General features: G+C 41.4%; 1 protein-coding gene across 9 annotated transcripts in view; it reads left to right on the forward strand.

Moving 5' to 3' along the window:
- Positions 1-7,442, forward strand: part of KAZN (kazrin, periplakin interacting protein) — a 432,464-nt gene extending 425,022 nt beyond the window's left edge. For 8 of the 9 annotated variants that reach the window (XM_088445398.1, XM_088445399.1, XM_088445394.1 and 5 more), the window contains 2 exons: positions 12-142; positions 4,904-7,442. In XM_088445398.1, the coding sequence (XP_088301524.1) occupies positions 12-142; positions 4,904-5,071 (299 nt within the window). In that variant the 3' untranslated portion in view covers positions 5,072-7,442. Of the gene's footprint in view, positions 1-11; positions 156-4,903 lie in introns of all 9 variants that reach the window. The other variant, XM_088445397.1, reaches the window with a different exon arrangement.
- Positions 7,443-25,173: the final 17,731 nt, after the last annotated feature.

A 25,173-nucleotide genomic window follows, 5' to 3' on the forward strand; every position in this document is an offset into this window, starting at 1 on the left:
TCTCTTTTTAGCTGTTAGAGTAAGTCCTTGTCATTCTCGTCAGCCCTCTATAATATCTGATGCATCAGCTGCAGAGGGTGACAGATCATCAACACCGAGTGATATTAACTCTCCGAGACACCGAACGCATTCCCTCTGCAATGTAAGACGGTAGTGTAGGTCTCTTTTTTTTATTCCTCTTCTCTTCATTTCAGGATTATTCTGATCCGTTCCTTGTTTATACGCTATTGTCAATGTGTATGCTGCATGCTTCACTGAATAGATAGAAGTGCTGTGAGTGGGCTGGAAGACTGTTGTCTCATTATGAGGGAGTATTGCAGATTCCAATGTGTGCCGTTTCTTGGTTACAAAGACTGGGAATTTCACATGACATGCACTGCTGAAGAAAATGTGTGTGTGTGTATGTATACAGTGTATATGTGTGTATATATATATATATATATATACATACATACATTAATAAAGTTGCATATTGATTAATTCATTGGTATCTCGTTGTCAGAAAATACAGTATGTGGCCTTGATGCAAAGAAAACAAAAGTGACATTAAACCTCCTGTGGTTGCAGTACAATTTTTAGTTACAACAGTTAGGTTTGTAAAACTGTAATTTAAGTAACGTTATAGAAATTCCTTTAACAGTTCCTTATTTATCAAAATAAAACCTTCTGTCTGTGCCAGCTGCCCATCCGCACTGCTTGTCTCCACTCCCTACCATCATGACACCTCTCTCTCTTAAACCAATACCGCACTGCCTGTCTCCCCTCCCTTCCACCTCGCCGCCTCTCTTCTTTCCATTACATATCTCACTTTTTCCTTGCACTGCACTGCCTCTCTCCTCTACCTTCCACTGTGTCGCCTCTCTCCTCTACCTTCTACTAATCCAGCTTTTGCCTCTTTCTTTAACCACACCACCTCTTAATTCTACATTACATCCTGCCGGTCTCCCTCCCCTGCCACCGTGTGGCCTGTCTCTCCTCCCCTGCCACCGTGTGGCCTGTCTCTCCTCCCCTGCCACCGTGTGGCCTGTCTCTCCTCCCCTGCCACCGTGTGGCCTGTCTCTCCTCCCCTGCCACCGTGTGGCCTGTCTCTCCTCCCCTGCCACCGTGTGGCCTGCCTCTCCTCCCCTGCCACCGTGTGGCCTGTCTCTCCTCTTCCACCGTGTGGCCTGTCTCTCCTCCCCTGCCACCGTGTGGCCTGTCTCTCCTCCCCTGCCACCGTGTCGCCTGTCTCTCCTCCCCTGCCACCGTGTCGCCTGTCTCTCCTCCCCTGCCACCGTGTGGCCTGTCTCTCCTCCCCTGCCACCGTGTCGCCTGTCTCTCCTCCCCTGCCACCGTGTCGCCTGTCTCTCCTCCCCTGCCACCGTGTCGCCTGTCTCTCCTCCCCTGCCACCGTGTCGCCTGTCTCTCCTCCCCTGCCACCGTGTCGCCTGTCTCTCCTCCCCTGCCACCGTGTCGCCTGTCTCTCCTCCCCTGCCACCGTGTCGCCTGTCTCTCCTCCCCTGCCACCGTGTCGCCTGTCTCTCCTCCCCTGCCACCGTGTCGCCTGTCTCTCCTCCCCTGCCACCGTGTCGCCTGTCTCTCCTCCCCTGCCACCGTGTCGCCTGTCTCTCCTCCCCTGCCACCGTGTCGCCTGTCTCTCCTCCCCTGCCACCGTGTCGCCTGTCTCTCCTCCCCTGCCACCGTGTCGCCTGTCTTCCCATCCACTTCCCAACATCATGCTTACTTGCACACCTGTCGTATGTTCTTCAGTTTTACTGCTTCTATTTATCAACCACAAGGATGACTCCTGTTTTGTGTATGGTTGCATGTTTAGGACAGAATGACTCTCAATACCTAGGAAAGCAGAACAGCCCTTCCTTTTCTTAAAGGCGTTGTGGTAAGAATATGTGCAGTGCTCAGATCACTAAATTGATCAGTAACTTCAATTGACCAGGGAAAAGGTGGAACCTACATTAATTTACCTGTCTGCTAATATCTTACGGGTTGTCAGTCTGACCCATGTGGCGGCTGCAGAGATTGGTCTACAGCAGTGCAGTCCAAAATTCATATAGGGGAGTCAAACCAACTGCCCTTCCAAACGCTGCCAAACTTCGCCGACCGGGACTCGCTGGCAGTTGGTGTGGCTCCCCTATTTGAATTTTGGACGGCTACAGCCCCACCTCTGGAGCCACCACTGGTCTGACCGTACAGATGTGTCCTGATGCACATAGCCTCAATACGTCAGGAGCTGCCAGATCCTGTGCAACTCTGCTAGTGCTGAGTGTCTTTTTTGCATCTTAGTCGTGATGTGACTAAGACGAGACTGAACTGATTGATTTGATATGCAACACTTGTATATCTGTGTGAGACTGAATCTGTATACTGTACATAGCATAATGGAACTTGGCATCGAAAGAAGCAGCGACCGTTGTAGCGTAGCACTTCGTATACAGATTCAGACTAAGTTGCACAATGATAATGAAGTGTCATAATCAAATTATTCAGTGCAGTCTTGTGGTGCCTCTTAGTCACAAAACATTGCCACTGACACACATTTCCGGGCAAAAAAGATGCAACAAATAAGTTTGGCGCTGGCAGAGTCGCACGGAACCTGGGGCGCCGAGAGTGGCTGTTTAGGATGACTACAGCAATAGTGTATGAAAACATATCTGTATTCCTGGATTACTCTATAGAATCATATCAACATACATTATGAAATTATTTTTCCTGGGTAATATACCTTATATGGGTTTTACATGACCCTAAGTTATCACCCTGGTTTTACACCAACAAATCCATCAGGTTGTAAATTATACCTGCACTTTTTGTCCCTTACTGACATTGGAGGCTGCTGCTGCTGAAGTTGTTACTATTTATATTGGAGAACACTTAAGATTATTCTAAACTCCCCTGGGGGCTCTCTACAGGTACATTGATTCATATCTTGCACTGATTTAACCATGCTGCCTTGCTCATCCTTTTTACTCTCCCTCATCAATGCCAATCAATGTGCTCCTACCAGCCTCCACCTTTCTCCCCAAACCTAGTCTCCTTCTGTAATATGTGCCCTTACAATCCCTCTCTTTCCACACCCCCTTCACTACCATGTCTTCACTTTTTCCCCTCACATAATACCCTCTTCCCCCCCCTTAATCCGCCCCCTCATACTCACTACATCTGACTTAACTTCAGACACAGACTCCTTACCCATCCCCACACTTACTCACTCTGCTCTAGACACCAGCAAATGCTGACCTCATCCACATGCTCCCTCTCCATTCCTTCCTTTTCACTTGTGTCCTCTGGAATGCCAGGTCTGTCTGCAGTAAACAGACATCTGTGCAATAGCTTTTTACAACTTAATGATCCACTTTGTCTCCTCTGAATCCGGTTTCTCACTATCTAACACAAGATCTGCTCTGGATGCCTTCCCTTCTTCCACACCTCTAGACCTGAAGTAAGGCACAATGGTGGTGTGGCTTACTTTTTTCTCTCCCACACTCTACCTTCTGGCTCATACACCCCGAATGTCACTGCTCACCCTCTCATCATCTTTCAGACTCTCACAGTGCTTGATATTTTTAACGCCATTAGTTCTTAATTTCCCCCCTTTGCCCATCATCTCCTTTCCTTTTATACTTTGCTACTTTCTCCTTCTAACATTATTCACCTCTGTCCACCATCCTCCACCTTTTCCTGCCCTGGACAGGTTGTATTGCTTTACAACAGTTCCCTGACCACCTCCAGTCATTCTCTCTGGACGCATGCCTTTTACATTGTCCACCGCTTCAACCTGTCTCCCTTCTACTGCTTTTTCCCCTTATAACAATCCCTCATCTAACACATCCTCAGAAAACCTTACATTATTCATTCTTGACTACTTTTTTTCCTTTAATCCCCACATCCAGTCTCACTTTGAATCATGCCATTTTGATCTCTGTAACATCTCCAGCATCAGACCATTTCTCACCCTGGATACAATAACACTTTCATCCACTCACTTGTCATTTATCACCTCCTCCACTCTGGCTTTCCTTTTCTCTCCCCACTTCAACCTATTCTTAATGCCACTGCTCAACTTATTTTCCTCTCATCGTTCTAAAACATTCTTCCCTATCTGCTAATCACTACACTGGCTCTTTGTTCCTTATATAATACAGTTCAAACTCCACACCCCTACGTGTACTGTCCTCAATCATTCCTCCCTACATCTCCAGCCTCATTTCCATCTACTCCACCTCCTACTCTCATCCCACTATCACCATCTTTTTTCTACATCCCTCTTCTTTAGATTGTAAGCACTTAAGAGCAGGATCATCTTTCCTCATGTCTTTTTCTTCTCAATATTCATGTCACCAGCACAGCTATGTCCTGCACCTCCACCCTAGGCTCTTAGCCCCTGGTTGCCATACCTCCCTCGTCTCCTTTCCTTCTTCAGCAGTTCTGGTCCTGCTTACTCTGTCCAACTCTTGGACACAGGTGCAACACGCTAATGTAGTAGCTGTTCTGTATGCTCACTTTGCCTGCTTGTTTCCTCCAGTTCTAGTGATCTATCCTGCCTGTACCTCAGTGCTGATTGTTCTGTTATTTTGTAAGGTTCTGTATTGTAAATTAGTGTACTGTTTTGCTGTTTGCTGTTTTGTTTGGGAATGTGGCTTTGTATGGCATTTTTTAATTTATGATGAGACTGAATTAAATTATCTGCAAGCTGAATTAATAGCTGTACATTTCTTTTACATAGTTGTTCTGGATGCATGTTCAGCTCTCAGTTAAAAGTATGACGCTACTTGCATGTGTCACGTTATACTTCCCATGCTTGAGTTAATCATTGTGGTGTTGCTGGTTGGTCTATCTGTGTGCATGTGAATACCTACAGAGAACAGTATTTCTGTTGTAATAACTTTCCACTTTTTACTGTTTTCAGTCTTTAGAAGATCTTGAAGATCAGAAGAGGAAGAAGAAGAAAGAGAAGATGGGCTTTGGATCCATATCAAGAGTTTTTGCAAGAGGAAAACAGAGGAAATCCTTAGACCCTGGTCTTTTTGATGGTACCACTCCTGACTATTACATTGAAGAGGATGCAGACTGGTAACCAGACTTGTTCTGTGTGTACATGTGAAAGGGTGTATGCGCCCATTTACAAAGTCCTGAAAGAAGTCATGTGAGCCTTTTTTTTTTAATTATGATCATTAAAGGGTTTTTATTTGTAGTTTTGGGTTTTTTTTGTTTTTTTTGCATCGCTAATTCTGTAGTTGCTGTACATATTAGAAAAAAAAGTGTGTAAAAATGTTAGTCGCCTATTCAGCGATGCTGTTGTATTGTAATATTTGTCTTGACTGGATTTCTTTTTTTGTGGGTTTTTATTTTGTTTTGTTTTTTTGAGGGGCCGTGTTTTGTTTTGTTTTTTCTTTTTTTTAAAAAAACTTGAAAAACTGCTGTGTATTTGTAAATAACGAAAAACTGTGCACTTTGTGCTTGTAGTGTCTTGTCCTGAAAGCTGTTCTCTTGAGCCCATGGTGTGATGCATTCTGTATTGGAAATGTTTTGAGTGACATTATCCTGTTTCAGGGGTGTGCCAGTGCTTTATAAACAAAAATAATTATATACAGAATCTTTATTCAGAAAGTCTAAGTAACCTTCTTGGATGAAGTATTAAGGTGTACCCATTGCCTGGACATAGCGGAGGCAGCCATTTTGATGGCAGAGGCCATATTCTGCCTTTCCATTCATTAGGAACTCTTGATCACTGAAGGCACAATGACGTCACTAGTTCCTACTGAATGGATAGACATGCTCACGAATACTGGTTCACTCCACAAAATGGCGTATTCCACTGTATTGAGGAGATGGGTGCAGTTTAACCTTTTAATGCCTGCCAGAGTTATTTTCTTTCCCTTTTTTGTTTTGTATTTTTTTTTTATTTATTTGCATAAATGCACAAAGTTGTTATCTAAATTATAAAGTAAATGTTGAAGTTCTATTTTTCCTAAATGATGAAGGGTATGTTTATATCATGTGTGTTCCTAAGCTGCTGTCCCCTCCCTGTCATTAATGCAGAGGTCCAGTGGATTCAGTGACGTTTAATGCAGCGCAACCAAAATCGCATTGATAGTTTAAATAATTTAATATACACTTGGTTATGTCTTCCAATATCCAACTTTTACCATATACACAGTATTTATGGAATTGTAATTCATGTATGTGCAGTATGTGGATTCTAGAAATTTGGGTGTACTTTTAATGCAAATTAATAATACACAGTTTAAAATCCTTTTTCTGTGTGATCCACACTTTTTAATTACATAAAAAGAGGCAGCAGGTTAATAAAAAAAAAGGTACCCATCCCCTAAACATAGTGGAGGTAGCCATTTTGCAAGCTCTATATTTACTGTACTTGTTAAAATATTGTGTATCATGAAGTGATGTCACCCATTCATTCCTACTAAACTGGTTGGCAGCATTTTGATCGATACTTTAATGCAGACCACAAAATTGTTGCCACCACTGTATGTAGGTGATGGGTACACTTTAAATTACTGTACCCATAAATTATGTAAAAAAAAAATAAAAATAAAAAGCATAGGATTATTAATACAACTGTAGTCTTTGCATTTGTTGTAAAATCTTTTTCCCATTGCATTATATTTTTCTTGAGCATTATGTATACAGCACTGGATGATTCCAATTTGTGGAAAAGATTTTATTGATGTCCTGTGGTTTCCTTAAAGATTCAGTAATTTTAGGCCAATCTATGTTGGCTGGCAGTAGCTTAATAGATCTCTGGGCATTTATTTTTTTTACAATACACATTTCTGTGCAAAACAACTGTAACTTATTATATATTTTTTTCAGACACATGTTGAACCAGCTCTGTGATTTCCCCTTTCTATTAATGTCTAGAGAAGTGAGGTACATAACGCTGCCATTTTTTTATACATTTTTTTTTTTCTTTTTTCATTTTGGAAACTAAAAAATTGAATGTCAACCTCTGAAAACTGTAACATTTGATAATGTTAGATGGTATTTTTGAATTTAGTGCACCCTATTTAAAAGGGATATTTAGTCTTAAAAATATAAATCTGTTTTCTTGTTAATATGATGTGTGTGATCAATGGCAAACAGTCGTTTAACAACATTACAGCTTTTTAAAGGGATAAGTCTGACATAAGAAAATGCCTGCGTGCTTCAGTTTCTGTGTCCAGGCAAAATGTTTTATAAAGTCTTTTTTTTTTCTCCTGTGTTTTTTTTTTTTTTTTTAACAGTTCATTGTTTAGTATTTTTCATTACATGCTAGAAGATAATTCTAAAATAAAAAAGTTACTAAGAAGATGGTCTATTTAAGAGAACGAAAATACATAGTTAAAAAATGATTGTTATCATTAGTTTTAATTATGCCCACCAGCGTGTGGATTAATTCTAAAGGCATGGAGGCAAAACAAAAAATAAAGCTTATTTTAAAATAATACTGAATGTTATTTGATTTATTTATATATGTGCTCTTCTATATTTTGAGTGCAAGTTGCAGCTCATAGTTTTCTTACAAAATTTGTAGAATGCTACCGAACATGGAAAGGTTTTGTCCCGATTCCCTTCTTCAGAAACCTTTGAATTAAGGTAATCTCTTCCTATGACTTTCAGATGTCAATATACAACAGTATATCAATTTTAATTCTGCAAAATTTCCAAGTCTGAGGGGGCAATTCAATTGTTTTTACGGCGTGATAATTAACGAGTGCCCAGTGTTGCAATTCAATTGTTCGGGGCACTCATTATCACCCTCTTCGCCCCCTATGAGACTGGGTTTAGCCTGCGGTTAGTGTGCCCTAAGCAGGGGATTTCTCACACATTTCTGCTCGCACCCTCCTGAGTGTCATGTTTGGCAAGGCTTTGTGTGGCATCTGGGATAGTTTTAGCATGCATGTGGGGAACAGTGAGAGTTTGATGCAAAGGATATGACATTAAAAACTCTGTTAGCGTTCAGTTCTCAGATATAGCCCATTTATGATGATGTAGGGCTATTTTGTTAAATACTAAGGAATTTTGGCTTCTTTAGAATATATAGGTTGGCAAACCTGAATACAGGGATGCTGAGTCATAGTAGGCCATTTTTTTGTTTATTGTCTGCATATAGCTTGCATCAAGTGATGGTTATGAGTGATGTTCCTTTCATTTGTTTCGTTTTGTGGTTATAATTTATATTAAAAGCCAGGATGACATGTAAATGTGTGAACATTGCTGACAATTTTACTTTTTGAGTGGTGATGTGACATTTTCCGTCCAGAAACACCATATTGCTCCAGTAATGAAAACAGCATACTCTCATTATTTTTACATGAAGGTAGCTAATAGCCAGAGTAACAGTCATGTGCAGTATGGACAGCAGCTAGATGGGCTGGGAGTGCATAAATAAGGTGCTGGTAGGCACAGGTATCTGGAGCCATGCTGACTGCAGTGCATCCCATAGCTGCTGGAGGGTGCGTGGTGGAGTATCCATACAGCGAACACAACGATCGAGGTGGTCCCAGAGATTGGGTTCAAGTCAGGGGAATTAGGGAGCAAGTACTTGGAAGTCTTGGTCATGCTCGTCTAACCACTGATGGACATTTCTAGCTGTGTGACATGACGAGCGCGGTGAGCGATTCCACCAAGACATTTCAGCAATGGAACGAAGAAATCACGGTAGGTAGAACGCTTCTATACTTGCTAACTACTGTTGGACAGTGACGAGTGTTGACCCAGTACAGGAGTACAAGCAGCAACCAAAGAGAGAGCGCTCCCATGAATAGGCCACTATTTGAGTTAGAACTTTTGGTTGCTGTTTGTTGTTTAGTTTTGTGTTCTTCTTTGCCAACTGTTATTTATGTTGTATCAAGAAAATATAAGGTTATTTTACAACTGCGTTTCACAATGACTATATTACTAAAGTACATATAGCGCAATGAGTTTAGCTCAAAAACTAGAGTTAATTGAAACATTCTGAAGCCATATTCATTTTTCTTTAAATTAGTAAAGTATGAGTATTTTTAGAAAGAAAACAAAAAGTATATCTTTGTTGTACAGTGTAAGTACAAAATTTAAGGGCATTTTATGACACATGGAAGATCTGAGGCCATGTGGGGTTATTTCTTGGTAAGTAGGAGGTCTGAGGGCATGTGGGGTATTTTATGATAAGTAGGAGGTCTGTGGGCATTTTATGATAATTGGAAGGTTAAGGGCATGCAGGTATGGTATGATAAGTAGTAGGTCTGAGGGCATTTGGGGATATTTTAAGGTAATGTCTGTCTGAGTGGCATAGGTTGGAAATGTAGTAAGTGGGGATCTGGGGACATGTGTTGGAAGTTTGAAGCTAAGGTAGAGTGTCTAATGGGGCATGTGATGGCATTTTAGGGTCCTAATGCAGGTTTGGGTTTGCCCACCACTGTATTAGAGATGTCTTCGTGTCATAGGTTTATGTGGAACAATATTTTGTTATAACAGAGAAGAATGGGAAGTTTAATTTTATTATTCTTTGGCATCACAAAATGACAACACTTGTTCATTGTATAGATTACTTTGTATAAAATGTGTGCAACCTAAAATATCTACAACTATACAACAGGCACTAGACACCCCATTCTGACCCTAGATACCTATGTACAACAAATTGGTTTCGGCCCTTTCCTTCTGGTTCTCATTTCCTGGTTCCATTTATTTGCTGAAATTGTTTTTGTAAAATCTTTGTGAATAAACCTTTAACATATACGAATTACATGAGAGCTCTTTTTTTATTCATTAGGCGACTAAACTTTTACATCCCTAGTTTGAATATTCTTTCAGGGCTCTGTGTAAAGGTTTAGGGCTCTACTCATGAAGAAGTCAAACTGATAACAGGGCTTTTCACCTCTTCATCCTATTCAGAGAAGAGTTTTAAATTGAGAAATCTTAAGATTTCTCCAGCAGTGTCCCTAATTAAAGTAAAAATCTCTTCCCCCAATCCCTTCAATTTTGCTTCTCAATTTCCTCTTGCCACATGGCGATGGCAAAATGTTTTGAAGCGTACCTTGGTGGGGGAGAAGAGAAGAGAAGTGAAGTGCATTGCTCCTTCTCAGTTAGTCCACCTGTTGTGTTCAGTGTCTACTGGGATCTTGGAAGGACTGCTAATTGGAGGACGTCACCAATAAGGTAAGTTTTCCTGAATTGCTATAAAACATTACTATATATTGCATCAATATATTGTGATTTATAGTGCTTTTTTTCAGTAGCTACTTAATTTTGTAAATAAAGTTGCAAAGTTTATGGAGTATATTCATGTACATTTAAATTAATGCAGTTGTAACTAATGTTTTACACAGCAGCAGTACAAAAACGAGTTACCACTGCAATTCACAAAAGATCCCACTTCTGTGGTAGCCCATGGTAATTGGCTCCCTCACAAAAGTCCCCTCCAGTGGCGTAATGCTCCGATACCAGACTTCATTAAACTTTTCTTAAGTATCTGTGCACATGTGCCTAGGTAAAGATAGACATACTGTATGCACTGAAACAGCCACAGGAACTACAGATTTGTCCTCGTACGTCTAGTTTCAATACGCCGTGAGACGCAAGATTCTTGACACAAGTGAGTCATTTTTGATCAGAAGAGATGCTCAGTGCAAGCTGAATAGCACAGCACATGGCACACCGACGAGGGCTGTTTGGCATGACTACATCAATAGTGAATGAGAACACATCTGTACTGTTGGTTAGAACTGACCAGCTCAGCTCTAGGACTGCACTTTGTATAGTGAAACCCAGACACTTCCATAATGAACTAATACATTTCAATAATGCCCACCGTGAAAAGTTTGTGGTCTTGTGTAAAACTAAGTATTTTTATATATGCGCCACCTTCGAAAGAATACTGGAAGGCTGCTCTTAAGGGAAATTGCTAGTTCCCTTCAGGCTAAGAAATTAGCTGCAAACTAGAAAAATAGTATGGAGTGCCGCTATTTCCAGATTCTAAAAAATATATATAATACAACTCACGGTTTCTAATAATGATACTTAATGTTAATTAAATTGTTCACAATATAAAAAATTGGTGCATCTGTTCACTTCAGTCTATCCAGGTAAAAGATTACATTGTTGAAATCATTTAACATAATTGTTAAACTGTAATTGTATTCAAAAGATAAATTGACACAATATAAACAAACTTTAAACCCTCATTAATTAGACTCCAGACTCAGGGCCTGATTCAGAGCCGCTCGCTGTTTGCGAGCACCCGCTCTGAATCAGGGCAGGGTTTTTTTTTCCACCTGCCCGCTTGCTAAGCTGTGGGTACCCACCCACAGCTTGTGCGAGCATGCTGGTGATGGTCGCGATTATCGCGACCATCAGGCTTGCTGAGGAGACCCTGTGGTAGGGTCTCAGCTCTCGCAAGCCCAAGTGGACTCTATTAGAGCAGGAAGTCCACTACTGACATCATGAGTGATGTCAGTAGGGCCGCCCACAACTCCCGGCGTTCCTAACGCCTGCGTTTGCATACCCCCCCCCCCCGTCACCACCTACAAAACGGGGCGAGCTGCCAATCAACATCGACAGCCACCCGTCTTGTAGCGAGACCCGTCTTGTAGCAACGGAGCTGCCGTCGCTGGATGGGTCTCGCGCATGCGCACGCCAGGGGGGGCGCATGTGCAGAGGGATACCATCGACCCGCTTGCGAGCGGGTCTGAATCAGCCCCTCAGTTTTTTACATGGATGATATGGGTAAAGTTGTTTATAGTTATTTGTTCTTCAGATGAAAATAGTGTCCAGAAAGCAGTACAGTCACAATGTAATAAAGACCGAAAGATATAAAAATATATAGCGCTTCAGTCCATAGTAAAAGTGCATACCCACTAACAGATATAAATGAATGATTCCGACATCGTAATCGTTCAAATGCTCATTAATCATGCATAAATCATTCACTATAATTTTCAGAAACGACCAGCGTTGCGCGCTTCCACTGGTCGTTTCCGACATCAATCATCGACTGAACACGGCTGTCAATCTGCCGATAACGTCAGATTGGCCATGTTCAGGGATGTGGGTGGGTGCCTACACTGAACGATCATATCGTTCAGTGTAGGCTCACAGTGGATGAGGAATGACTGTACAATTACGATGTCGTAATCAAACTGTCGTTACCTCATCTGCTAGTGGATATGCACCTTAAGACAGCCGAACAATATAATGACAAAGAACTCTTAATGGAGTGTTATATGATTGCAAAGTGTTATCTTTTGCTTGGATAAACCTTTAGATCGAAGTTAATAGATGCACCTATTTTTTATACTGTGAAAAATTGAATTAATATTAAATATCATTATTAGATATATATAATACAACTCACGGTTTCTTTTAGAATCTGGAAATAGTGGCACTCCATACTATTTTTCCTGTGTAAAACTGACCCTGCATACTGTGAAAGTCCCCGAAGGATCTAGGTTCTCATTCACAGGCAATTCTGGGAGAATTACAAGATGCAGCATGTCAAAACCAGATAATCAAGCGATCAACTACAGGGGGTCAAACATTTTGTTTGAGTCCCTTGTTTTTTTGCACTTCAAATGTTAGTGCGCACTGTAAATGCTAAATGAGAAATGTAGGGGTCAATCCAATTAGGGGCAAGTTGAGGGGAGTGACCACGATGTGCCATTGCAGCGGGGCCGTAACGCTGGCAACAGCACCTTAAACTGTCCTGAGTTTGACCCTAAAACGCACATTTTAGTTTGCAGCCCTAAAGAAGTGCGTAATAATATATGCAATTTAGGGGGCTGATGATGTGCACACTACATCGCAAACATTGCTCCTAATTGAATTGCATCCTATGATTTCTCAGTACTACCCCATTTAGTATATTGGTTTAAAATGGTTATAACTCCTTTTTCCATAGAAAAAGTATTCTCACTGTTGGGTAAATATACCCTTAACATCCTTTCAATTAGTGGGGCACCGTATGCTGAAACATTAAATAAAAGTTGATGCAGCACCAATTTTGTAGCTTTTAAAACTATGAAACGATTATGGAAATTATGAAGTATAGGGACTGGTGTGTGCAGCATTTTGGAGCTTAGCTTAGATATTATCATATCCGTCACCTTTAAAGGCAAGTCAACTTCCAACATTTTATTTGTGTAATACTCGTATCAAATTGTGCTGCTTGTTCTTTTAAAACTAGATTTCTGAAATTGTTTTTTGTGCTTACTGGGTTCACTTTTTTTATCTTTAACTTTGTAGAACATTTTTGGGATATTTCCCATCACCTTCTCATTCTTTTACTGACCCTCCTTCCTGTGGTTTGGCTTTTTGTTTTTATTCTCCACAGTCACATTAAATTAGAGGGAATAAGTGACATTACTTTAAACATCTGGAAATTTATTTTTTTCTGTAATCCAATTCAACATAAGGACCATCTTTAATTTCCAAATACATCTTACGCTACCAATTCACCAATAATCAGATGTGTATTATCTTCTGCTATTCTACATTTCCTCAGAGGTGTAGCATGTGGCCAGGGTGCCCGGAACACGAGGTCGCTACCGCTACCCCACCCCCCAAAAAACGTGTGTGCATTTAATATAACCGCTACATAAATAAACATACATACATGGCAGGGTCATACATACATACAGGGTCACACATACATACAAACATATACACATACAGGAACGGTCACACATACATACATACATACATACACACAGACATACATACACATGCAGGCAGGGCCGCACATTCATACATACCTAGACGCACACATAAAGGCAGGGTCACATAAATACATACATGCAGGCAGGGTCACACATACACATACAGGCAGGGAGGGTCACACATACAGTGCATACAGGCAGGGGGGGTGATAGACATAACTGGGGTACAATACCTCTTACCTTAATGTGGACCCTGCAGCTTCTTCCTCGTCGACATGCTGCTGTAGCCCCGCCCTCTGCTGGGGTCAGATGAACATGTGCTGAGCTCCACCAATCAGGGCTCAGCACAAGCTCCTCTAGTGACCAGGAGTTTCTTACTAGAGCAGGAAGGCAGGACAGGAGCTGCTGCTGTTGCTGCTGCGGACCCAACACAGGCTATCTACTTGACGGCTGCTCCGGAGTCTTCAGGGCGCCCTCTGGTAACTAAGGCGCCTGGAGCTCACGCTTCAGTGGAACCACCCTCCCTATGCCCCTGCATTTCCTACACACTGTTGGTGGAAAGTGACTGTTTCTCATTTGTACACTATATTCTTGTTTCTACATATTCATGTCATGTCAGCTGTAGTACTGTATGTGTTATTTTTACTCATAATATTGGTTGATACCTATTGCACGTCATGCTAGACAATCACAGGACGATCAGCACATCAGGACCAGCTACAATCTGGACAAGTTGGATGAGACCAAACAGGCCTGATTTCTAAGGAAACCCACTGGTTACCAGCCCTTCCTCTGAGCTTATACACAATTAACTACAGTATATGATTCTGTCTATGTCCTTTATCTTTTCTATGTCATATTTCAGTCAAATGCAAGCATTAAATACACTACATGCATTGAGCCATCTTGATCTTATTTTAGGTACAGAGTTAAAAAGAAAATATACTTGTAGCAACATTCCAGATTACCATATTTAGGGATATACATAAGTAGTAAAACTTCTAATTTTCTAAATTTTTGGGGAGATAAAACCACGAGGACAAGATTTACTACCGTTTAGAGATTAGTTGGAAATTACGGAAGTGGTTTAGTAGAACAGGGTATAGTATGCCACACATTTTAACCATATGGGCCGATCAAACAAGAATCTGATTGGGAGAGTTTGGTTTGAAGTTCTCAGGTTTATGTAAATATTCAAACCTTGCTTTTCAGATTTTTAATGCAGCTATATGTGAAGTAGTGAGACCATGGAACCCACTCAAAATTCCTTTTGTTTCCTTCATGTGGAACACAATATGGAATGTAGCGGGTATGAAGAAAATCACATCTGAAGCTTTATGGGGGTAAATTGACTATGCAGCAGTTTTCAAAGTTGCCTTCACCAGTTTCAGGTGCTGGATTTAAGTGGCAATAATATTAAATACAAACCAGGCATGTGTTGTATTTAATATTATTTCTCCTTTAAGTTCGGTGGCCTTTGAAAAGTTGCACATAGTAAATTTAAATCTTGTAGACCTTTTCGTTATCAGTTTGAACTTGGAAGGTGATTAATTATCCTTCTTTAAAGATCGATGGGTGTCCAATATTATTAACATGTAAGAAATGTTCATTTATTGTATTGTTGGTTTTTTAATAAAGAAAGAATATGATCATTTTAGAAATTTAATTATTTCTTAATTTGTTTATTAATACTGGCCTTGGGCCAATTGTCTGGGTTTTTTTGGTACGAGGGTATCGTTTTATAGAACCTCAAGGAGGATTTGAAGCAAGCTCATTTTCTGGACTAACTGACTTGAATCGAAAATCAAATAGGAACAGACAGTGAAATTGTCTCCTTAAAGAAAATAGAAGATACACATTTTAAAAGTTGTGTTCCAATAAGAAGCGCCCCATTAGTAATTTGTCTATTTGTAAATTAGTCCTTCTAACGGAGGACTTACTGAAGGGTGCTGCTGTTTTTTATTTATTTTAATAGCGCAGTTTAGGATTTTTTTGTGTGATAGATATATATATATATATATATATATAGATTCAACAAGTGGCACTCAGGGATAAAAAAAACACTGCAGACAACAGCCTTTGCTGTGTTTTTTAATCCCTGAGTGCCGCTTGTTGGATCTATCTGTATACCTGCATGTTTCGACATGACATGAAGAGGGCAACAGGGTGTGCTGGGTTTATGCTTTCTCCCTCACCTCTCCCCGGTGCTTAGGGCCCTGGTTCACTTGTACAGGTTAAGCTACATAGCAGTCTGTGCACAGGGCACACAGTAACATTGTGTGAGTGGTGGGCGAAGGCACTGCTGCCACCAGTCTGTATAGCGCTGCTGATCACGTGGGCCACTCCCATGACAGGGCCTCTATGCAAAGCAATACAACTAGAACACCTGAACTGAGGGAATTTTTTTTGTCAGAAGTGATTTCATCGTGGACGAAACCACGGGCAACAGCTAGTATGATATATAAATTGTCAATATATGTTTAAGTATATTTTGCTACTGTAAGCACTGTATTAAATGAGCTAATAGATTGTGTATTTGTAATATAAAAATCACATAAAGGCTCCAATAGATTGTTACTTGTTACTGGATTTTTATAGGAAATAAAGTTTATTTTGATATTAAATCGTAGCAGCATTTGGGTTTATTAGCTTATTTACTAGCCATTAAATGGTAATTAGTACAAATTGTCCAAATAATTAACAAAAAAATTAGATATAAATAAGCATTCGGGTTCACATTAGTACCCAATGTGCAATTATAGTTTTTTTTATGATTACATTTAATCGCCACTTATTTATTTTTATGGGATATTTTGTTTAATAACTATATTTCAATAAGAGAGACACATCTTTATCTACAGTAATTTGTTAGTCAGTTTAGAGGTTCCTAAGCAACCGTGTTTTACAGTATAATATGTTGTCTTGGTGAAGGTGTATAATAAAGTTTGTTGAGGTGTTGCCATGCATGCAATACCGCAATGTGTTGGAATTACAGTAGGAAGTGACATGGTGCATTCCACCAGCTGCAATTATGAGAATATTGCTAACTGTAATATATAGAACATGGGCGGAAATTGCTCTATGTGGCGCATGGGCAATCATGCCTTGCGTGTTAGTTAATACAAGGATGAAAGTGAGTATTTAGACCTTTATTTAATAAAATAAAACCCCTTTCACACAGTGCAAAAACCCGGGTTTTTGCATGTGAACGCACATCGACCCGGTTTTTGCTAAGTGTGTATGCAAACATGCAAATGAACTGGGTCCACAACCCTGCTCTATATCAGGGTCAGGGACTGAGACCCGGGAAATTCACTGGTTGATAAACCCGTGTATCTCCTGGGTTGTCAGTCTGGAAGGGGTATATGCGAGCAAGAAGTTAATTCCCAAGTAGGGGTTGATATATTCATGCTGTCTCTTATGAACAGCAAGATAAAGGAGTGTTATAGAACTCGTAAAAGGATACAAAAACACAAGACACGACCAACTATCTATTTGCTGCATACAATTGGTGTTTTTTTGGATACAATGTTAACAGTAAATTACATCAGTTTAAGGTAAGATGTATATCAGAATAAATGGTTTATGGATCCTAGGGAAAATGGCAGATTATTACCAATTTAAAAGGAGTGCTACATTATAGAGATGAATATATAACTGCACCTACATTCTTAAATCTAATCCACTATGCTGTATATGACTGTCACATTCGAGTTAAGATGATTCTCTGCTAAGGTATTAGAAGACATGGGCCCAGGTTTGGAAAGGAACAAGAGGCGCGAGAGGCCTGGATAAATGGCTTCCTCATCCAAGAGTACCGGATGTTGGCTAGACATGGCCAAAGGCATGGAGTCTAACTTACTGGGAGGTGTTCACCAGTGACCCCTCCAAGCGGGATTTGGGTTTAAACTGCACCCAGCAAGCAGGTCGCGGCCCTTTGGTCAGGTATCCGGCACAAGTGGGAAATGGATGAACACTATCACAGGGAAAGCACAGGAGAGAAATACTTGAAGTTTGTACTGGGGTGGTGTATTGAGTACGCACTCTGTAGCTCTGGGTGCAAGGCTGGCACAGGAAAATAGCACTGGGAGTTTGTACTTGGATAACGTACTAAGGGGCCCATGTATCAAGGCTTGATGTGAGATAAAATTGTGAGATATATATCACCAACCAATCAGATTCTAACTTACATTTTGCAGGCTGTGTTTAAGAAATGATAGATTGGAGCTGATTGGTTGGTGATATATATTTCACAATTTTATCTGACATCAAGCTTTGATACATATGCCCCTTAGTACACACACTGTGGCTTTAGACGCAAGGCTGGCACAGGAAAATAGCACTGGGAGTTTGTACTTTGATAACGTACGAAGTACACACACTGTGGCTTCAGACGTAGAACTGGCACAGGAGAATGGTATTGTGAGCTGGTACTTGGATTACGTACAAAGTGCACACACTGTGGATTTAGATGCAGAACTGGTACAGCAGAATGGTATCACGAGATGGTACTTGAATGATGTACTAAGTACACACGCTGAGATTTCAGACGCAGAACTGGCATATTAGATGACTAGGAGATTGTACTCAGAAGATGTACTGAGTATACACACCGTGGATAACACTAGGAACAAGTTACTAGAAGGAATGGAGCTTGGAATGCTGCAACAGCAAGTATACACTGGAAGTAACAACAGTGTACAGGCAACTTCCTGTTGCCAGAGCCCGGCTAAATACCCTAAGGTAGCAGTCTATCAGAGGATAGCGTCAGCTGACAGCAACCAATGCTACCATTGGGTAAAGAGCTAATCAGGTGACAAAGACTGTCATGGCCGCTTCCATGACGGTAACCGCAGAAACCACATCACGGAGCGAGCATATGGATGTTCTAGCAGACCCCAGGTATAATGCTCAGTGCATCACTCACCGTAGGACCTGGCGTCTAACCGCTCGAGAGGTCTAGGAAAGCCGACGCTGAGATGAGTAACAGCCGATCCTAGGCCACAACCTGGCAATGACATTATTGTTATCAGTATATTATTTTTTTAGATTGGTATTTTGGACAATTAAGTTTCTCAAGTTGGTAATTTTCTTGAAGCTTTCTTGGGTACATTTATTTATTTCTAAATTGTGAGCCATTATGATTGGTGAGAACTAGAGATGTGCATGTTCGGATTACTGAAATCTGAAAACACCCAAAACGAGGCAAACTCAAAACGAGGCAAAATGTATTTTTCCTGGAAATATTGTATTTTGGGTTGTTTATAAGACTCCCTCCCTTGTGATCAGGAAAGTATAGAGGGGTAGAAAAATACCATTAGGACGCTATAATGTAGTGTGTAGGAAGGTTGACTGTAGACATCTTTGTATGTGTGTTCGTCAGACACACTAGCTAGCAACTGCAATCCAGTACTCAGCAATCAGGCTACTGTGTGGTGCTGAAAATAGGCTCTTGTGTATGATTGTTTGTTAAAAAGTGAACTTGCATTTTTTTTTCACAAGGATATCTATCTACACTGTATAATGGTAGAGACAGTCTGATTTCAAGATTATTTGTCCAAAAAATACTGTGTTGCATCTGTTTGAGTGACCAGCACACCAAACAATACCTCTATTCCTGTTATTAAAATAAAAACTTAAAATACTTTTTTTTACTGTTGTCTCTAAAATAAAACTCTGCAGTTTCTAATTTGTATTTTTCAAGAAATGTGTATTTTTGAGACAGTGTATTTTACTGTTCATGTTGTGTGCAGTTGTATCTCAGTTATATTTACCCCAAAATATTTATTACGAAGATGTAATTTTCTTATCCTGGTGTATAAAAAAAAAAAAAATTGCCATTATTTTATAATCAAATAAAAAATTTGTATAGTGTAATTTTGAGACTAGGCATGTTACTGTTCTAATTGTGTGTGATGGTATTACCGTCATCTTTACCCCAAAATAGTTCTTTCAACAGTCATTTTCTGACCTGGTGTGCAAAAAATATTGCCACTCTTTTATAAACGAATTAAATAATTAGTATACTGTGTTTTTGAGATGCAGCGTACATTACTGTTCTTACTGTGTGCAGTTGTTTCACTGTCCGCTTTACCCAGACACAGAGCAACACCTTTTTGCTCTGAGACTGTCACGCTCCGAAGTGTGAGGGTCTTTTACCTATCTTTGCAATGTCTTTCCCAGCTGACACTATTGTCCTCTGGTTACCGCTGATCCCAACTGTCTCCTGCAGTGTCCCATGCCGACCGCTTGAACATTGGAATTCCTTTCGACACTCGGGCATGGCCACCGTCATCTTGAGCAGCCACCTGACCGTGACTCTGCCAATCTGGATGCTTGGTCTCCTCATCTGACTTCGACAGCCAATCAGGATCCAGCAGTCCCTATTTAAGCAGAACCCTTGAGCGCTGGCCAGTTGCCAGTACTATTTAATTTTTGTCAGACGCCATCCTGGCCTCTCCCATTACCAGTTCCAGTCCACTCCTAACCAGCCTGTCCTAGTCCAGCCATTATTGGTACCAGTCTGGTCCTAATTAGCCGGTCCCAGCCCGGCAATTACCGGGTCCAGTCCTAACTAGCCAGTCCCAGCCCAGCCATTACTGGTTTCAGTCTGCTCCTAACTAGTTGGTCCTAGTCCGCCCATTACTGGTTCCAGCCTGATCACTACACATCGGTCCCAACCCAATGATTTTATGCTTTATCTCTTCATATTGAATCATTGACCTCTTCAGACTACTATCTGCTAGAAGTTATTCAGTGCCTCTATTCATTCCTGTTCATACTCCATGCAAAGGAACTTCATTAAACCCCCTTGTTTTGTTCATGAGGCATCCAGTCCAGTCAAGGTATAAGAAAATCCCAAGGTGTGACAGTTTACTGGCCTAATTGATCTGACAGGAGATCAGGCTTAAGAAACAGGCTCGATGCAAAGCCTGGTATGCTGCCTATAGAGTCAGGAGTCTATGCAGAGAGAGGTTATGCAGTTTCTGCACAAATTATTTTCTCAGTTGACTAAACGGCTGCACGATTACAATGTCGTAATTGTGCAGTCGTTTCAAAAGTCTGCTAGTGGATGTGCCCCATCTTAGTGGTCCTGGATCATCTTCTGGATCTGCTAAAGCTCAATTTCTGTTTGTGCACCTTGCCTTCATCTTCCAACCCCTGCCAAGCTTGATGGAGATCCTAAATTGTGTAGAGGGTTCCTAAATAAGTGTGAAATTCACTTTGAATTACAGTCCAACAACTTTTCTACAGATAGAACTAAAGTCGCATACATCATTTCCTTGCTTGCAGGGCAAGCATTAACCTGGGTATCACCTCTCTGGGAGAGATCAATTCCTCTACTATCTTAATATTCAGACTATATTGCGGCCTTTCGACTAATATTTGATTAGCCAGAAAGAATGACATAAGCTTTAGCTTTTAATTATTTATTTATTAATATGGTGCCACAAGTGTTCCGCAGCGCCTTACAAAGTAAAGCTTACATTATACGACTCCGGCAGGCGTCTTGTACTGTGGGTCAGTATCTCGTTCAATTGCAAACACTAGCCTCTGAACTGAGGGCCTGATTCACTACCGATTGCAACTGTGATTACGCAATCGACCGATGGTTGCGTTTGGCACATGCATTGCAGTGCGCGTATGTGAACCTGCCACTGCGATCGCAGTGACTACGCAGACCCATTGCAGAGTGATTGACAGGAAGTGCCATTTGTGGGTGGTGATGGGGGGTTGGTCGGCAAAACGCAGGTGTGGCAGTGCGTTACAATGCCGTTTCAGGGGCGTGCATAAATTGACCACTGCGATGCCGTGCGCAGCTTTAGGCCACAAAGTGTGCGATGAAGTTAGCAATTTCTGAGTAAGGTCAGACCTTGTGCAAGTGTGTGTGAGGCTGCGATGGTACTCTATTGTTTCGATGGTTTCGCAGTCTTGCTAAACGTTACGGATGTGTGTAAGGTAAAGTGGGTGTCCTTATGTTATGCTGTGATGGTATAGCGATCACAATGGATTAGCATACTATTGCAGTTGAACTGTGTGCATACTCGCTATTGCAATCGCAGTTGTGATCAGTAGTGAATCACTTCCTCAGATGGAACGACAAAGCCTTTTTTGCAGCGTTCTAGAGGGGATTATCTAATAGAATAAAGGATGAATTATCTACCTGTGATTTACCGCCTAAACTCAATGATTTGGTTTCTTTGTGCACTAAAGCGGATTTATGATTTCAGGAACAAACAATGAATGCTTCAGAACACACCATCTTCCTCAATCACATCAGCCTTCACCCCACCTCAACCCCAGTGAAGAGCAACTGCAGATAAATTGCTCTCGCTTGTCCCCAGAAGAAGGCCAAAGATGTCATCAAGAAAATGTTTCTATGTACTGCTCCTGGCCATCAACTCAGAATTTATCCCAAATACCCAGGAAATTACAGCTCCTAATCTGCAGTGGAGAAGCCAAGAAATTGGATTGTACTCTGTCACTTTGGTACATGCTCAAAAACCCAAGTTCCTTATTGAACTCTTAGACTCTGCTGCCGCCATAAGCTTTATAGCTACTTCTACCTACAGTGTTGTTTATAGCTACTTCTACCTACAGTGTTGTTTTATCTCGACCTGTATACCTTATGGCTGCTGTTAAGTCATATTCCCAATGGCTTTATCACTCATCAAAGCCAACCTTTGAAGATTAAGGTCAAAGTTCTACATTCAGAATTCTTGAAATTCTAGATAATACCCAAGGCATCTCACACCGTACTGCAATGCCTTGCATCGCTTTGCTAACATTACCCTCAAATTGATTGGATGACTTCACAGATTATCTCTTGGGGATCCACTTACAAAAATGCTTTCACTGCATTCCACAGTTACTCCAAGTCAAGACCTTCAACCTATACTTTCTAGGAAAGTTTTGGATGCCTTTAGTATAGCGAGAGCTAATACATTGCCGCCCCATCGTAAATGGGATTGCCCCATTGATATAATTCTTGGAAAAACTCCTGCTTGAGGACGAACTTATCCATTTTCCCTTCCAAACCCAAGCTATGGCAGAGTAAATTAAGGAAAACTTAGAGAATGTCACAACCCGGGTCTGTTTCCCCTGCCACCAGGTCACTTACCAATTCTGCCAGTGTTCACATCCCAGATGCACAGGCTTCAGTATTTCTTAGCCTGCTAGGCCCCAAGTAAGATCTAAGCCAACTACAGAGTATTGCATTGACAAGTCCCGATCACCTCACTGTAGCGGCCCATCGAGTGATAGCCTGAGCCTCTCCGTACCACCTGACTCTGCTCAGCCTATCCCAGGTAACCCAGGGGTATATCTCCCAGCTGCTGACTCTACCAAAGCACTAGTATAATGTCTAACCTCAGTCCCTACTGAGTGAGCTATACTGTGCTTCTATTCCTAACCTTTATCCTGTTGTGCAGTTTTGTTTCTTCCTGCTGCACGGATTCCTGCAAGTGATCTACACCTGGGGCAGCTATCCCACTGGCTGCACAGAGAATCTCAATATGTTTCTGTTATCCGAACCTGCAGCTCACCTGTGTATTCCATTCTCACTGCATGGTGAGTGTTCCTGGTTCCTGCTCCATTGATGCCGTTCCTGGTATCATCATCCAGTATCCATTCCGGTGTTTGGTCTGCATCCGGTCCTGCTACCATCTGAGTGCTCCTGGACTACAGCGACAACCCGGTTGCAGCCTGGTGAATACGTTGCCAAGATCTACCACTCCAGCATTCCGGTTTACATAAGAGTGTTATATTATTTTCTACAGTATCAACCCAGTACCAGCCTGGTCAATCTACTGCCACACTCTCTCTAATTACACATACCAACTTGTCTCCAAAACCGACGTCCCTGGTGGTCTAGTGGGTACGATATGGCATCTCTCCGCCGAGACCCGGGTTCGATTCCCAGTCAGTGAAGTGGTCTACATTTCATGCCAGGAAGTCTCCTTAGGCCTGCCAGCTTTCTCTACACATCTCCAGACACCCATACAGATGTTTCTCAGACACTGGGTCCACAAACAAATACAAGTCTGACAGTTTGTACTGGCCACATGGATCCAGCCGAAAGAATTTGTCACACCGGACCTCCTTAGCAATATTGCGGGACATCTGGAGGGTCTGGAAGTGACAAGTCGACAGCTGGCGCAATGTCTACAGGAAATCTCCACTCGTCAGGATATGATCCTAAATTCTACAGCAGGACCTGGAGTTTCTACCCCTCCTGCATTTACTATTACTTCACTTCACCTACCAACTCCTAACAAATTTGATGGGAACCCCAAGTTATGCCAATGTGATGTGCATTTTACTCTACAACCTGCCAATTTCCCATTGGATAAAACCAAGATTGCCTATATTGTATCCCTGCTTTTGGGTCCAGCTCTGGATTGGGTATTTCCATTATGGGAACGATCCGACCTGCTTATACTGACTTTACTACCACCTTCCATAGGATATTTGTCAAGCCCGGAAGATCTGTGTCAGCATCTAGACATATTACGGCTACACCAGGGCAGTAAAACTATGGGACAACATGTGGTTCAATTTCAGACATTAACATCAGAATTGCAATGGAATGAGGACGAATTGGCATCCCTTGATCATCCATCTAAATTGGAGGACATTATTTCCTTGTGCATAAAAATTGACTTACACCTCCAAGAACGCTCTTGTATAAAAAAAATAAATGCAAGGGTTTTACATCTGCTCCTGTTAAAAATAGTATGCCTGATACAAAACCCAAACCCAATCGCAAGCGGCCCTCTCTTACCTGAAGAACGTCAAAGATGACGTCAGTTGAATTTTATATTGTGGTGAAGTCGGACATATAATTTCCTCATGTATAAAACTACTGGGAAACGGTCGCTCTTAATCTCTCAGAGAGGGAAAAGATTAGAAGGAATGCATCCCTTTTCTCAACCACTTGACTCTGTGATTCTTGTTTTTTCCAATAAACATTATACTATTTCTGCTCTCCTAGAGTCTGGTTCTGCTGAGAACTTTATAACACAAAGCTATGTCATCAAGCATCATATACCCACTGTGACTTTGTCCCATCCAATATCACTGTCCGCTGTGGACGGCAGTCTGATTCCTCATGGCTCCATCACTTACTGCTGTTAAACCCCAGGTAGGAGCATTACACTCTGAAGAAATATTGTTTTTTGTTATTCCTAAGGCCACCCATGCTATTGTACTTGGACTTCCTTGGCTGCAGAAACATAACCCCAGATCGAGTGGTCTACCATGCATATCCTATCTTGGGGTAAGAACTGTGCTAAAGCATGTCTGGAGAAAGTGGTCCCCATCCGGGTTTCTGATACTGCCCTGGCTGACAAACTACCATCACAGTACCATCCTTATCTGGACGTTTTCAGCAAATGGGGCTGACATTTTGCCTCCTCACAGGGAATGGGATTGTACCATAGAATTGATACTTGGAAAAACAACTCCCTGGGGTCGTACCTATCCATTATCTGTGCTAGAAACGAAATCTATGTCTGAGTACATCCAAGAACATCTTGAC

The sequence above is a fragment of the Taudactylus pleione genome, unplaced genomic scaffold, assembly GCF_031769625.1.
Source record: "Taudactylus pleione unplaced genomic scaffold, aTauple2 ptg000379l, whole genome shotgun sequence".
In the NCBI taxonomy this organism is placed as follows: domain Eukaryota; kingdom Metazoa; phylum Chordata; class Amphibia; order Anura; family Myobatrachidae; genus Taudactylus; species Taudactylus pleione.